We start from the raw sequence: 17,854 nt of genomic DNA on the forward strand, positions 1-17,854 counted from the left end.
ACGATTTTTACCTTCCACACTGCCCTCCAGTACTAAATTGGTGATCTCTTGATGCCTCTGAACATGTCCTACCAACCGATCCCTTTTTCTAGTCAAGTTGTGCCACAAATTCGTCTTCTCCCCAATTCTATTTAGTACCTCCTCATTAGTTACATGATCTGCCCATCTGATTTTCTTCTGTAGCACCACTTTAGGAAAGCTTCTATTCTCATCTTGTCTATTCTATTTATTGTCCATCTTTTACTTCCATACATGGCTACATTCCATACAAATACTTGAGAAAAGACTTCCTCGCTCTTAAATCTATACTCAATAAATTTCTCTTCTTCAGAAACACTTTCCTTGTCATAGCCAGTATACATTTTATATCCTCTCTAGTTCGACCATCATTTGTTAGTTTGCTCCCCAAATAGCAAAACTCCTTTACTACTTTAAGTGTCTCATTTCCTAATCTAATTCCCTCAGCATCGCCCGACTTAATTTGACTACATTCCATTATCCTCGTTTTGCTTTTGTTGATGTTCATCTTATATCCTCCTTTCAAGACACTGTCCATTTTGTTCAACTGTTCTTCTAGGTCCTTTGCTGTCTCTGACAGAATTACAATGTCATCAGCAAACCTCAAAGTTCCTATTATGTTCATTAATTGGTGCAGTCACAGAATATGTTAGAAAAAATGATAGTTCCGCCTTCTACCACCAGGTGAAAATATGATACTGTAAGAAGCCAGAATGTGTGTGGGTGCACAAAAAGCTGAGCAATGTTCAAACATACGACAGTGGTGGTTCTGGCACTTTTATTAGGATATATTCACACGTTATATCAGATCTCCTGATTCAGCGACATGCTGAATCCATAAAACAGCATTGTCAACAGTTGGTCACAAAAAATCCAGTGTAATCAGAACAATATGTTGTCGTATGGAAGGCAACATCTTCAAATTGTTAAGAGACGATGTGGTCATTACCAAAGATTTCTCAAAGCAAATATTTCACCTAGCAAGTGACTTGTGCTGGTGCTGTACCTTGCTTCAAAATAGGGGTGTGGAAACAGTTGTGTGCTTGCAAACCTGGAATCACATGTTGCACAAGGAGGTCTGTATAATTTGCAGATGTCACTGTACACACAACATGCCCATGAGGTGTCATCGTGAAAAAGAATGGACTGAGAGTGAAGGATGTTGTGAAATCGCGTCTCACAGTCATATAATCTGAGTACGGTGGATGTTCCTGCACAACATGTGACAGAGTAGAACCCCATATGTGACAGTTGTGTGCATTCACGGTATTGTACAGAGTAAAATGTGCCTCGTCCATTCAAAGAATATTCTCTAGCCACATGTGTACCAAAAAATGAAGGGCACAGTCACGGTGTTGTAGTCTATCTTGAGACTTCATTTGGTGCACATTCCAAATATTATAGGGATACCAGTGTAAAGTGCACCACAAAATCTTTAGAACTGTTGACTAGGGGAAACACAATTCTAAAGCTGCTGTTCTGATAAAACAGCTTTATCAGCAGTGCACGATTTTCCTTCTCAACAGCCATTGCATTTCATACAGAAAACTTCAGCCTTCTTAATCGTTTACACTAACAGTCTCATCACTAAAGAAATCAGCACATGTTGCCAAGCTGCAAACTTCACAATGACATCAAAAGAGGAGAGATTTCTCATTCTGACTGCTTATAGTGCCATATTTTCACCTGATGGCAGAAAGTGGAACTGTTATTTTTAGCGCACCGATTAATGAAGATACCTACAATTTTTCAACATCCAGCAATTTATATAGCCTGCACTATAGCACTTGGAACATCATTTAACAACCCAGTAGGCTATGTGTTGCAAATGGAACAAGCTAGTGCTAGTAGTTTGTGTGCATGTTTTGGCCAATGTTTCAACAGCAATAAATAATTTGTTTAACAATTTATGTTATCTCACTGGTAACTGAAGTCAGCACCTTTTCACTGGTATTTCATACATATTCTTAACTTGTCTGAAACAATTGTAACAGAGATATAAATAATAAATGTTTAAAAGTTAACAATTCTTAAACAATAAATGCTACAACTCTGGTGATAATTTTTTTGGAATCTAGAGCTGATGTCAATTTGGAAAGTGTCTTTGGATTCTCTGTAGCACTGTTGCAAGTAATTTTAATAGTTTATGTGAATATCTAGTATATTAAAAACAAAGATTCCAAGACTTACCAAGTGGGAAAGCGCCGGTAGACAGGCACAATAAAATAACACACAAACACATACACAAAATTTCTAGCTTTCGCAACCAACGGTTGCTTCTTCAGGAAAGAGGGAAGGAGAGGGTAAGACGAAAGGATGTGGGTTTTAAGGGAGAAGGTAAGGAGTCATTCCAATCCATACATATACAGACACAAGCAGACATATGTAATGTCATACACAAATTTAATTTCATTTTATTTTACTGATATGCAAGTGCAGTCGCAATAGTCTTCAGTAAGATGTAAGCTGGATCTTAAGTGAGGAAGATCCATGTGCTCACAGAATCTTGTATTGAAATTTCTTCTGTTTATCCTATACATGTCCTCGGTCATGAACTGCGTCTAACCTTGTATATTCTACATCTACATTTATACTCTGCAAGCCACCGAACGATGTGTCGCGGAGGGCACTTTACGTGCCACTGTCATTACCTCTTTTTTCTGTTCCAGTTGCGTATGGTTCGCAGGAAGAACGACTGTCTGAAAGCCTCCGTGCGCACTCGAATCTCTCTAATTTTACATTTGTGATCTCCTCGGGAGGTATAAGTAGGGGGAAGCAATATATTCGATACCTCATCCAGAAATGAACCCTCTCGAAACCTTGCGAGCAAGCTACACCGCGATGAAGAGCGCCTCTCTTGCAGAGTCTGCCACTTGAGTTTGTTAAACATCTCCGTAACGCTATCACAGTTACCAAATAACCCTGTGACAAAGCGTGCCACTCTTCTTTGGATCTTCTCTATCTCCTCCATCAACCCGATCTGGTACGGATCCCACACTGATGAGCAATACTCAAGTATAGGTCGAACGAGTGTTTTGTAAGCCATCTTTGTTGAGGGACTGCATTTCCTAAGGACTCTGACTGATTGTTTGGTTTGCTTTTATTTTTGAAGTTGTTGATGTTATATTGTTACTTGTATTACATTCTGTTTTAACATTGATTCTTCGAAAAGATTTGTTAGTTAATATAAAAGTCTTTGTATCACCTGAAGGTAAGTATATTGGCTGGTCATAGTGTCTCTCTGTTATTTTTTCAAGTGAATTTTTTTCTTTAATAGAATAAAACTGAGTGTCCCTAACTGTAAATTATTCGTAAATATATGACTTGCAAACAGTAATATTTAAATAAGTTGTTGTTTTGCACAGGGCAGGTGCTGCTATCAAAATACAGTCAACATGACAAATATAATGATAAGGAAAGTTACCACTGATCATATACCGGAGATGCTGAGTCACAGACAGGCACAACAAAAAGACTCTCACAATTATAGCTTTCGGCCATTAAGGCCTTTGTCAACAACACACACACACACACACACACACACACACACACACACACAAATGCAACTGATGATTGCAGCCTCAGGCAACTGAAACCACACTGTGAGCAGCAGCACCAGTGTAAGATGGGAGTGGCGACTGGATGGGCGTAAAGACGAGGCTGGGGTAGGAAGGGGGGGATAGTATGGTGGGAGTGACAGACAGTGAAGTGCTGCAGGTTAGATGGCGGGCAGGGGAGAGGTGGGGAAGGGACTGGAGGGGGGGGGGGGGGTAGTCGTGAAATGGAGAGAAATAAAAAGACAGGGTGTTATGGTGGAATGAAGGCTGTGTAGTGCTGGAATGGGAACAGGCAAGGGACTGGATGGGTGCGGACAGTGACTAACTAAGGTTGAGGCAAGGAGGGTTATGGAAAGGTGGGATGTATCACAGGGAAAGTTCCCACCTGTGCAGTTCAGTAAAGCTTGTGTTGGTGGAAGGACCCATATGGCACAGGCTGTGAAGCAGTCATTGATATGAAGGATATCATTTTCAGCAGCATGGTGATCCACAAGTTTCTTGGCCACAGTGGCCATTCATGCGGACAGACAGCTTGTTGGTTGTCATGCCTACATAGAATGCAGCACATTGTTTGCAGCTAACCTTGTAGACCACATGAATAGGTGATGTTAGTGGATGGACTGGAGTAGGTGGTGGTGGGAGGATGTATGGGACAGGTCTTGCATCTAGGTCTATTAGAGGGATATGAGCCATGAGGTAGGGGATTGAGAGCAGGGTTGTGTAAGGATGGACAAGTACATTGTGTAGGTTCAGTGAGCAGTGGAATACCACTGCGGGAGAGGTGAGAAGAAAAGTGGCCATGAAATTTCTCATTTCAGGCCACAACAAGAGGTAATCGAAACCCTGGCGGAGAAGATAATTTGTTTGCTCCAGTCCTGGGTGGTACTGAGTTGCGGGGGAATTGCTCCTCTGTGGCCGGATGCTGGGACTTTGGGAGGTGGTGGGAGACTGGAAAGATAAGCCACGAGAGATTTGTTTTTGTACAAGGTTGGGAGGATAATTACAGTAATTGAAGGCTTCCATGAGACCCTCAGTATATTTCGAGAGGGACTGCTCGTCACTGCAGGTGCGATGACCATGGGTGGCTAGGCTGTACAGAAGGGACGTCTTTGATGGGACGAGTGGCTTTGCTAGTGGTTAGTAGCTTTGATATGGACAGAGGTACTGATGTAGCCATCTTTGAGTGGAGGTCAACATCTAAGAAGGTGGCTTGTTGGGTTGAGTAGGACGAGGTGAAGCAAATGGCGGTGAAGTTGTTGGGGTTTTGGAGGAATGTGGATAGCGTATCCTCAGCTTTGGTCCAAATAGCGAAGATTTAATCAGTGAATCCAAACCAGGTGAGGGGTTTAGGATTCTGGGTGTTTATAAAGGATTCCTCTAGGTTGCCCATGTATAGGTTGGCATAGGATGGTGCCACGCGGGTGCCTGTATGTGCATAGCCGTATTCAGATTTGTTTGTAGGTAATGCCTTCAAAGAGAAGTAATTGTCATTGAGGATATAGTTGGTCTTGGCAATTAAGAAGGAGGTTGTTGGACTGGAATCCGTCGGGTGTTGGGAAAGTTAGTGTTCAATAGTGGTAAGGCTATGGGCATTAGGAATGTTAGTGTACAGGGAGATGACATCAGTCACCATGTGATAAAGGGACAAGAACTATGGAGAATTGGTGGAGGAAATGGTTGGTATCTTTTATATAGGAGGGAAGGTTCTGGGTAATAGGTTGAAGGTGTTGGTCTACGAGAGCAGAGATTCTCTCAGTGGGGTCATAGTAACTGTCCACAATGGGGCATCCTGGGTGGTTAGGTTTATGGACTTTAGGATGCATTTAGAAGGTAGGAGTGTGGGACCAGTAGGAGTGAGCAGAGAGATGGACTCCAGGTAGAGGTTATGGGGTGGGCCTAAGGATTTGAGTAGTGACTGGATTACTGTAATGGGGTCACTGCGGTAATATTTGTAGGTGGAAGTATCTGACAGCTGGTAATATATAAAAGGGAAATGTTATCAGCAAAAGTCTAGAAATGTTCTAACCAATTAACCTTAAAAATGGAAAAAAATGAAAACGCAGGTGTCTTTTTTCCTTCATATTTTGTATGATTTATTATGATTCTGAGTTCAAATTGTATGAAGTGATAATGCGAAGCCAGACTTTGTGTCCTGACACAATTCCCATGGTACCTCAGATTGGGATGTATACCCATTTCCTGTTTAGCAAAAGAAATGCGTGGCACAGTTGGAGTGATGGGAGGGATTGGTTGATAGGCTTATTTTCAGACAGCAAAGAATAATCAGTTTGCTCATGGAGGAAAATGTGGGGTTAAAAAGTTGTGAAAGGAGACTGAGGCTTGACTACAGTAAGCAGCTTCAAGTGGGTGTGGATCATAAACATGCTGAGACTTGCACAATGTAGGCTAGCATGGAGAGCTTGCTTCGAACCAGTCTTCAGAATGAAGACCACAACAACATTGGTATACTATCCATTAGTCAGCAGTTGTACATCAGCATGGGTTCATAGTAGAAGAGACCCATTTTAGGTCCATTATCTTGAAAATGAGACCGCCACACAGACCTGTTTGACCCAAAGCTTTCTTTGACAGTCTGTTTGTTGTACCTATCTGTGACTCAGCATCTCTGCTATATGGTGAATAGCAACTATCCTTGTCATAATATTGTCGTCATTCCGTCCTGGATTTTCTATTGGTTGATGTTGTTTTATATTCAACTTAGGGCATTCCATTACCATATTCACGTTTTTTTCCATTATGACAAAACATCTTTTATAATATACAAAAAAAGCTCTGGTGCTACGTAAACTCAAACAGATCAGTACTTTCCATCCAATTTATTGTGACTCCCATCCAGTTTATTGTACATCATCAGTTTTAGAAACTGAAGACAACTGGCAGATATTTGAGTTATCAAGTTACGTATTTAAAAATGCTGATTTATATGAGGATCAATAGTTTTCCATTGTTTGATCACTTCATAAACTCACTAATGGATCAGCCTTAACCTCCATTAACAGCCTTTCAGTTTTTCAAATGGTAGCATGTAATTATTTAGTAATTAATTGCCTACTTTTATTTTTGTTTTGCCACTCCTCTCTATTTTTAATGATTTGTCCTTCCCACACTCATACAATTTTTTGATTGTAACAGTAATATGAAAAGAATACTCGCTACTTGCCATATTGCAGAGATGCCTAATTGTAGATAGGCACAACAAGAAGACTCTCACAAAATGAGCTTTCAGCCAACATGGCCTTTGTTGAAAGTAGACCCAACCACCCCCCCCCCCCCCAACCCCCCCACCCCCACCCCCCACACACACACTAACACACACACACACACACGCTAACACACACACACCCAGTCTCTGGCAGTTGAAGCTAGACTACTAGCAGAGTGCATGATCAGAGAGGCAACCAGGTGGGGGTGAGGAGGAGACTGGGGGGTGGGGGCTAGTGCTGTAGGGGTGGGGGACAGTAAAGTGCTGCTAGTAAGAGCATGCAGGGACAAGGTGGAGAGAGGGTAGGGCTGCTAGATGCATTTGGTTGGTTAGACGGAGGGCAGGGGAGAGAGGACCGTAGCAGAAAAGGAGAGAAGTAAAAAGACTGGGTCCATTGCTGGAATGGGAGTAGGGAAGGGGCTAGATGAGTAAGGTCAATGACTAATGAAGGTTGAGGCCAGGAGGGTTACGGGAACAGAGGATATATTGCAGAGAGCAACCTGTTGCTGAGCACACTGCCCATTACAATGTTCTTCATTTCAATGACTGCTTAACAACCTGTGCCATCTGGATCCTTCCCACCAACACCAGATTCTCCAAATTGCGCATATGGTACTTCTCCATGCAATGAATTCAACATTCCCCCTGTGTGCTCCCCAGCAGCACCACTGCACTGTCTGCCCCCCCCCCCCCCCATCCTACTATCACTCCCCCTCCCCACCCCAGCCTCCTCTTTACCTCCACCTGCCCTCTCCCACCATGCGCTAATGCTTGTAGTCTGGCTTCCTGTGGTTTTGTGTGTGTGTGTGTGTGTGTGTGTGTGTGTGTGTGTGTGTGTGTGTGTGTGTGTTGTGCCTATCTGCAACTCAGCATCTCCTCTATATGGTGAGCAGGAAATTGTCACATTTTATTGAGGATTTTCTGTTGTTTAATTTTTTGATTGTATAATACATGCCACACTTCAAATATTTTCCTCCTGTTTTTCTTTGTTTTCTTATGTTTACTACTCACTCCATCCCTACTATCAGACATAGTTCTTATCAATGTACATCTTACTCTCTCTTTTGCATTTTCCTTCTTGTTTGCCTCCTAACATGTGAATTTCTCCCATGTCCCCCCCCCCCCCCCCCCTCTCCCAGTCTGACCCTTGCCAGTGTTCCCGAATCACTCTTTCTTTCCACCCTGAAGAAGCAATGTACTGGTTTCCAAAGCTACGATTAATACCTTCTATTTTACGTGTTATTACAGTCAGTATCAGGAATCTTGCTTACTGTGTGCTTGTGATAAGACCTATTTAAGGATACTAGGGCATATGCTAAGCTTGATCAATATGATATTCCTGGAGGAATTCTCTCAAAGAATTGACGCAGATTCAGGTGACATAACTTGAGTAGAAAACAGCTTTATTTATATATTTTTGAACTTGATAATCTTGCAAATAGTATATATTGGTGATTAGATCAAGTCCTATTCCTACATTGTCTAGCAGTATTTGACTCTGAACCACATTGTTAACTGATAACAAAGATACAGTCACGTGGAGGACCTTCTGAAGTTGTGTGTTCTGACTGGTAGAACCCAGTACATTATGCCGAGCAGTGATTGTTTAGCAGAAGTGAACATAGCATTGGGTGTGGACCAAGGTGTTCTCAGTTCACACAGAGTTTATCTTTTAGGGCCAGCAGCAAAATTTGCTTCTGCTGCTTATGATGATGATGATGATGATGATGATGATGATGTTGGTGGATAAATGTTGTTGCCAGCTGACTGTAAGAGAATGTGAAACAAATTAGATACAATCTCCTCTTGATGTATGGAATGGTAGTTCCCTCTAAATGTGGTTAAAATGTTGGTAATGCCCTCACCCCTACTCCCCTCCCCCAGCTTTATCCAACTACAAGAGTGATGAGTAACTCCTGGAGCCTGTCATGTAATGTAAATGAACAAGGGTAATAATACAAAGCAGTATGGAATGGATAACTGTCAAATCAGTACTAGGGAAGGCAAAGGGAATGCTTAAGCAATGGAGAATCTGGAATGGAATAAAAATGTGGATATGAATAGATTGCTGTTCAATATATAGAAGAGGCATTGAGTGGCAGACAGGCACATTTAAAAGTAGAGCGTTGGAAACCACTTGGCTAGTGTTTTTCTCTGTCATCATTAAGCCTCACCCTCTTCATCATCCTCACACACCAGCCCATACTTGCTTTGACCTTCATGACACACATGGTTGGACAATACCTTTTTGACTTCAGTACCTTCATTCAGATAATTTCTCTTGCCTGTACTTAATGACCTACAGCTCCAGTTTTCATGAAACCTTGTCTTGCTTCCAGCCCCAGAAAGTTTGGCATGTAGAACTGGCATATTTAAATTCATTCTTCATCTGGTGCCACTTATGAACATTCACTTCTGTGTAAAGTCACTTTATTCCCGACACAGAGTAATTCAAATGAACTGCAGTTTGTTCATAAAAAAACAAGGTATGTAGAATGGAGTCTAATTGTTGTCAGCACAGCAAAACTTCCAGTCCACTCATCCGAACTCCCCCCCATCCCCCACCCCACCCCACCCCACCCCAAACACACACACACACACACACACACACACACACTGACATTTGTACTAGTGCTCAGCCAAGCTGGTGCCACTGTTTCCATTTCCAAGCCTCTGATATCATCAAATTAAATCTGCTCATGATCTCATTTACCCAAGCTTCATCTGCAAATGTAAGACAATCCCTATATTAAGCTATTACACAGAGTAAACACATTGACCTCAGGAAAAATAGCTTACTAAGCAAACATAAGACGACCCTGTATTTCTCGAATAACAAATATGGGGGAAAATCTCATTATATAGTCGACTAAATATGGAAACTGTTATGCTACTGTTATTGCTGCAGCTTGATATAGCCTGCTTAAAAATGTTACAAGTAAGCTGATGGAACTTAAATAAGAGTTGGAAGTCTCGTGAAAATCTTCTCTGTCACATATCCCTGATACAGATGACTCTCAAAATCAAGTGAAAAATCATTGAAAGGTCACCTGTTTATACAAGAGTAACTTACAGTCACTTGACTCACCAAAAAATATCTATCATAAAGCCAACATCAAGTGTACTATATCCCACTTCATATTGAAATATAGCTTGCACTTCTGCATTTAACTGTTAGTTGAGCATATTACCTTTTCTTAAATGCATTGAATTAGAAGTGTTTATTCTTTGTACTGTTTGCAAAGAATCCATGTCCTACCTTGTTCTTTTTCCATCACAGAAACCTACATTTTACTACATATACTGGTTGAGTCAGGAGGAAAGGCACGTGTTTTGACGGGTGATAGCATTACTGATTCTAAACAAAAACTTGATGTAGACATATGCCCTATTCTGAATGGTTTCCAAGATAGAACACTGTTAATGTACATTTCTATTTATTTTCTGTATTATTCATTGTCATTGTTTACAACATACCACCGTAATGTAGAGGCAGTTGAGATGAACATTTTGATACAGGATGCTTGTGGTCTATCAAGTCAGAAAACTACCTCAAACTGGTCTTCAAAAAGTACCTAAGCTACAGCGCACATGAGTCACACGAGGTTTTCAATATTCCTGCGATCTCTCCGTGCAAATTGTTAGTCCTAGACAAAAAATAAATAGGACCTTTTTTGTAGCAAATTTAATTTAGTTTAATTGTGTACTGAGACATGTTTTTGTTGGAGTGTGCAGTTTTCGAGTTATTAAAGAAAAATGTACAAAAGTGATATTAAACATGTTCTGTATCGGAAACCGTTCACAATAGGACATATGTCCACATAAAGTTTTTTGTTCAGAATCACTAATACTATTGCATCTCAAAGCATGTACCTTTCCTCCTGATGCACCCTGTATGCTACTAACACACTGTGGTCACAGCAGTGTTGTTAGACTGTGTTCACTTGTAGTGATGAGTCTCCCCAACACTGTTTCAGTAGGCATTAGCCTGCAGGTGTTGTGTCTTTGGGGCTGGCACGGACTGTTGCCCACCTATTAAGCTACATACTGTTACACTGTACCACATTGTCCATCTGTTGTGGCCTCACCACAGCATGTCAGTTTCAGCATTGGTGATGCTATAATGTGTAGTACTTGGAAAACATTGTCTGGAATTCCAGTTCTGCATGACCTCCCACTTGCATTGCTCATAGAGGTTGATCTGAATTCTTCAACATTTCTTATCTGGAGATAGCCTGGTGTGAAGTTTCATTTAAATTGTATTATTTTGTTTACTTCATAATTTAGCATTAATAGAGTCTAATGAAGCAAATACAAGCATCACCTATACTCCTGGCGAAATTAATTTTATTTCCCCTCACTGTGACTGATAATAGTTCACACATCAGTGCAAATAAAAAAAAATCTTTTTGATAATCTTATTGTTTAAATTAACTGAAGGTTGTCTTTAGTAAATCTCTGCCCGTTGGTAATTGTGTCTGTTGAATAGCAATAGCCAGCTGCTCTCTGCAGATTTCATGACACCGGAAAACATTATAACTAGTATTAATGAATGAAATTGGTAGTTACACTCTTCATATTTCTCAAGGTTTTTCTTCATCATTCTCACTGCTTAATAAATTACAATTATCATCTTAGATGTGAAACACAATAAAATTGGCAAGAGTAAGTGGATAGATGAGTAAAAGTACTAATTTTAATAATTTAAAGTGAACTACAAGTACTGGTTGATAGTATCATTCTAATACTTATTCCCTAATTTTCTTTCAGTTTACCAAGCCTGATATCAAGGATAAATCTGTTGATTTGCTACTTAGTGGGGATCTCAGTTTGGAATCCAGCCACCCTAATAGACATTATTTTTTTACTTGCTTGACTTGAAGGTATAAAGTTTTGTGGATGCCAGTTATGCCAAATTTGAAAGACTGTTTGTTTCTAATTATTATTCCTGAAACAACCATATTCGTGTGTGTGACAATAGTATTCACTAAATAGCAGCAGCCTGTGTGGCACAAAGAAATGGACACCAACTAGCTTAGTTATTAAACTGAAGAACTATATTTCATTCTGTATGTTACATTGCTTATTCAACATGGTTGTTTTAAGGCTGGTCTTTTACTGTCTTAATGGTCTGTAATTTTATCAACTATCATTGTCATTGATGATTACCCTAATTCACAATGAGAATCTTCAGAAAACCTTGGTTGAGAATAACAAATTATTTAGTAACTCCTTTATTTCTAATTAAATGAAATTAGTTTGTTTTGAAAAGTGAAAATAGTGTTCTTTTGTTGACAGGATTGTTCAGTCAGGCGAACCGTGTCCAATGTGTTCAGAAACTATAGATCCTAACGATCTTACAAGGATACAGAGTGCAGAACTATATCTCTTCCCACAAGGACAAGAATGAGGATATAATTCCAGTGATCCAGTCCTTCTACAGTAATAATGAAATTGCCATAAAACATTTAGCACTGACAAAACTCAGGAAAACAAGAAATGGAATCAGTTTCAGCAGGAACAACACTTTGTTTACTGAAACTGGAGGTTTCATTACCAAAAATGCCTTCTTTAGATGAAAATAAGAAATAAAAGGAAAAATAATGTGAAGAGAGATATGTGAGAAAGCATCTGATAGTTGGAGAGCATCAGTCATTTCCAAATGTTCTGGATATTAGAAAATGTCTTTCTGTGGACTATTTTCTCTTATCTTCTCCATACTTTAGTTTCTCGTGTTTCCAAATGAAGAATTTCTGCCACAACTGGGTAAAATTTAGTGTTTTATGTTTGTAACAGTTGGCACCAAATTTGCTCCTGTGAAATTTCTCTATCTATACTTTCTGAAATTTGTAGCTTTTATGTGTGATTTTATTGTGTACACGCAGATGTTACATACACTTTGCTCCATTATTTTATAATAAAAATAACTTATTTATCTAGATGTTGTCCAGAATATGAAGCAATAAAATTTTGGTTCATATTAATTGCTTTGTACATTAAAATTTTGAATGCTACCTTACAAAGATTTGTACTAAAAATAACAGAATGTGGTATTGAGGACTGTATTAGAAGAAGAAGGAGAAAAAGTATAGAAGTAGGAGGAAAACCCTAGCCTGCATTATTCTGTCTCCTATTTGCTACATTATTGTTTATGTTTGTACCAATACTTTAGCAAACATTGTTTGCAACTTGGAAAGAAATATATTCGTGCTGTCTGTGTCATTTATGCATAATGTCAGGCATGAACTGGAAACTGCTTCCAACTAAACTCTGCCTTTTTACCAAGTCAACATGTACTCCCTTCAGTTGCTATCCATGTTATGTTAAGATATTTATGGTCCCCCTAATATGCAGATTCTACAACAACTTTATTTTAATTTCCATTTAAGTTCTGCTTTACCATATTATTGATCATATTAGACTGGATACACTGTTTGTTTGATAGATCTAAAGCATGGTTATCCTCAGGTTTGTGGATCATGCCAGAAAAACAAAAACACACAATACATATTACAAAAAAACTAATATGCTAAAGATAAGAAATATGTCAAATTTTAAACAATGGAAAATCCAAGATGGGATACTGACAGTATTACGGAAAGGATAGATTGCTACTCACCATTACAGATAAAACACAGCAAAGAAGAGAAAAAGGATGGACACTGATTAGAGTAATGTGCTAGAGGATAGTAACATTCCATAATACTGTCTTACATTTGAAACATATTTTCATTTACAAATTAATGCCAAAATTGTCACAAATATGTTACTAAAGTGTATCATCATCATCATTTAAGACTGATTATGCCTCTCAGTGTTCAGTCTGGAGCATAGCCCCTTATAAAATTCCTCCGTGATCCCCTATTCAGTGCTAACATTGGTGCCTCTTCTGATGTTAAACCAATTATTTCAAAATCATTCTTAACCAAATCCAGGTACCTTCTCCTTGGTCTGCCCCGACTCCTCCTACCTTCTACTGCTGAACCCATGAGTCTCTTGGGTAACCTTGCTTCTCCCATGTGTGTAACATGACCCCACCATCTAAGCCTGTTCGCCCTGACTGCTAGATCTATAGAGTTCATTCTCAGTTTTCTTTGATTTCCTCATTGTGGACACCCTCCTGCCATTGTTCCCATCTACTAGTACCTGCAATCATCCTAGCTACTTTCATATCCGTAACTTCAACCTTGTTGATAAGGTAACCTGAATCCACCCAGCTTTCGCTCCCATACAACAAAGTTGGTCGAAAGATTGAACGGTGCACAGATAACTTAGTCTTGGTACTGACTTCCTTCTTGCAGAAGAGAGTAGATCGTAGCTGAGCACTCACTGCATTAGCTTTGCTACACCTCACTTCCAGTTCTTTCACTATGTTGCTATCCTGTGGGAATATGCAACCTAAGTACTTGAAACCGTCCACATGTTCTAACTTTGTTCCTCCTATTTGGCACTCAATCCGTTTATATTTCTTTCCCACTGACATTACTTTCGTTTTGGAGATGCTAATCTTCATACCATAGTCCTTACATTTCTGATCTAGCTCTGAAATATTACTTTGCAAACTTTCAATCGAATCTGCCATCACAACTAAGTCATCCTCATATGCAAAACTGCTTATTTTGTGTTCACATATCTTGATCTCACCCAGCCAGTCTATTGTTTTCAACATATGATCCATAAATAATATGACAACAGTGGAGACAGGTTGCAGCCTTGTCTTACCCCTGAAACTACTCTGAACCATGAACTCAATTTACCATCAACTCTAACTGCTGCCTGACTATCCATGTAAAGACCTTTAATTGCTTGCAAAAGTTTGCCTCCTATTCCATAAACTCGTAGAACAGACAATAACTTCCTCCTAGGAACCCGCTCATATGCCTTTTCTAGATCTATAAAGCATAGATACAATTCCCTGTTCCACTCATAACACTTCAACATTACTTGCTGTAAGCTAAAGATCTGGTCCTGACAACCTCTAAGGGGCCTAAACCCACACTGATTTTCATCCAATTGGTCCTCAACTAATACTCGCACTTTCCTTTCAACAATACCTGAGAAGATTTTACCCACAACGCTGACTAAAGAGATACCTCTGTAGTTGTTACAATCTTTTCTGTTTCCATGTTTAAAGATTGGTGTGATTACTGCTTTTGTCCAGTCTGATGGAACCTGTCCCGACTCCCAGGCCATTTGAATTATCCTGTGTAGCCATTTAAGACCTGACAGTCCACTGTATTTGATGAGTTCCGACTTAATTTCATCCACCCCAGCTGCTTTATTGCACTGCAATCTATTGACCATTTTCTCCACTTCCTCAAACATGATCCTATTTCCATCATCATTCCTATCTCATTCTAACTTGAGATCTGAAACATTGCTGACCGTATTTTCACCTACATTGAGCAACTCTTCAAAATATCCCCTCCATCTGCCCAAGGCATCCACAGGATTCACCAGCAGTTTTCCTGATCTGTCCAAAATAATTGTCATTTCCTTCTTACCTCCCTTTCGAAGACTGCTAATTACACTCCAGAATGGTTTCCCAGCAGCTTGACCCATAGTCTCCAACCTGTTTCCAAAGTCTTCCCAAGATTTCTTCTTGGATGCTGCAATTATCTGTTTGGCTTTGTTTCTTTCTTCAACATAACTTTCTCAGTCTACCTGAGTTCTAGTATGTAGCCATTTTTGATACGCTTTCTTTTTCCTTTTACAGGCTGCCTTGACTGTGTCATTCCACCAAGTTGTTTGCTTCATCCTACTTTTACACACTACTGTTCCAAGACATTCTTTAGCCACTTCTAGTACTGTGTCCCTGTACCTTGTCCATTCCTTTTCCAATTACTGTAATTGACTACATTCAACTAACTGGTACCTTTTTGAGATTGCTACTATGTACTTGTGCCTGATTTCCTTTTCCTGAAGTTTCTCCACTCTTATCCTCCTATATGTAGACCTGACCTCCTGCACTTTGGGCCTCACAATCCCAATTTCACTGCAGATTACATAATGATCAGTGTCATCAAAGAATCCCCTGAATACACGTGTGTCCCTCACAGCCTTCCTGAATTCCTGATCTGTTATTATATAGTCAATGACAGATCTGGTTCCCTTGCCTTCCCAAGTATACCGGTGAATGTTCTTATGTTTAAAAAAGGAGTTTGTGATTACTAAGCCCATACTGGCACAGAAATCCAAGAATTGTTTCCTGTTCCTGGTGGACTCCATATAGTCTCCAAATTTACTCATAACCTTTTCATACCCTTCTGTTCGATTTCCAATCCTGGCATTAAAATCACCCATGAGCAGAACACTGTCCTTGTCCTTTACTCTAATAACTACATCACTGAGCGCCTCATAAAAACTATCCATCTTATCTTGATCGGTCCCTTCACAATGCGAATATACTGACACAATCCTAATTTTACTGCTAGACACTGTCAAATCTATCCACATCAGTCGTTCGTTTACATACCTTACTGCAACTATGCTGGGTTCCATTTATTTCCTGATGTAAAGCCCTACACCCCATTGTGCTATTCCTGCTTTGACTCCTGACAGGTAGACCTTGTATTCTCCCACTTCCTCTTCGTTCTCACCCCTTATCCGAATGTCACTAACAGCTAAAACGTCCAGCCCCACCTTACTTGCAGCCTCTGCCAGCTCTACCTTTTTCCCCCATTGATATTAATAGCTCCCCATCTCATTACCATTTGTTTGCCAAGTCGTATCTTAGGAGTCCCTGGTTTGTCAGTTAGAGGTGGGACTCCGTCACCTCCAAAGATCCGAGGCATTTTGTTCTGATTGTTGCCAGCATCATTTTTAAAGTATCGGGGAAGCAGGTTGGTAGCCTTACTTGCCCCGAGTCCCGTTGAGTTTTACAGTTGAGGGACTAATCGGTGGATTTGGTAGTCTTTGCCTTATGAGCACAAAGGTGACCACGACTCAGAATATGTGCGAGATGCCCAGCCTTATTCCAAAGTAACTGGTATCCCGACTGTCGGGACCACTTACTTGGCCACTCATATGTTGCCCGTGGTTCATGAACTAGGATGTGGCTACAGGAACCCACACCATGAACCACACTAAAGTGTATCAGGTAATTAAAACACTACACATGCACTGAAGTTGTGTGTCTTCTTCACAACTTCAGTGCATGTTTAGAGGTACTTGGCAACAATAGTGTTATAAAGTGTATCAGATAATTAAAACACTATTGTTGCCAAGTACCTTTAAAACATGCACTGAAGTTGTGAAGAAGAAACATATTATAGAGAAATCATAATGTGATATTACTGTATTAATGATACATGCATAAATTGGTGGTTCTAATAAATTGGAATTGTTACAGTTGACTACTCATATATCCTATGTGCCTCTCTCAAACTGTAGTTTAGTAATGATAAACATTTCCTTGTTGGTGTTGGAAAATAAGTGTTCCCTAATGGAGGACACCTTTCTGGACTAAGGTTAGGATTTATAGTCTTTATGTAGATTAGTTTTATTCCTAGTATTGATTGAGAACAGAGATATTTATTATTTATGATATATTTTGTTAAGAAATAAATATACTGGAAAAAGTTTTAGACATGCCGTTCTTGGATTCACGCCACAAATAATTCTTATTACACAGTGTCAGAATTTGAACACTTAAGCTTCATTTGAAGAGTTACCCCAAAATATTATATTGTAAAACATTACAGAACAAAAGTAAGTATATCATTTCCTCCTTTATTTTTGCACCACCTGAGTCTTAACAACATTTACATTCTCAGTACACCTGCCCCATCGTTAATTCATTGATTGGACTTGTTCTGAGACTGGCACACCACCCCAAATCCCAGAAGCTGCATGCTAATGTGTGCAGCTGTATGGGTGGGTCACTTTCTGAACTGCATCTAGTTCCTTTTTGAATTATAATTACAATGAATTGGCTAAAAACAATTCATTAACATCCATGAAAATGTCATTAACAGCTCTCTCCAAACTCATTTGTTTTCTTATCACAATGCTTTCGTCATTTGCAAACAAAACAAACTTAGTATCTAGTATTGTT

The 17,854-nt window shown here is 39.7% G+C and overlaps 1 protein-coding gene across 1 annotated transcript in view; it reads left to right on the forward strand.

The window, feature by feature from the left end:
* LOC126355026 (WD repeat-containing protein 19) overlaps positions 1-12,782 on the forward strand; it is a 293,157-nt gene extending 280,375 nt beyond the window's left edge. Inside the window, exon 25 of the mRNA XM_050005172.1 lies at positions 12,097-12,782. Coding sequence (XP_049861129.1) covers positions 12,097-12,208 — 112 coding nt within the window. The 3' untranslated portion in view covers positions 12,209-12,782. The remainder of the gene's footprint in view (positions 1-12,096) is intronic.
* Positions 12,783-17,854: the final 5,072 nt, after the last annotated feature.

Source organism: Schistocerca gregaria, chromosome 3 (genome assembly GCF_023897955.1).
Source record: "Schistocerca gregaria isolate iqSchGreg1 chromosome 3, iqSchGreg1.2, whole genome shotgun sequence".
NCBI lineage: Eukaryota > Metazoa > Arthropoda > Insecta > Orthoptera > Acrididae > Schistocerca > Schistocerca gregaria.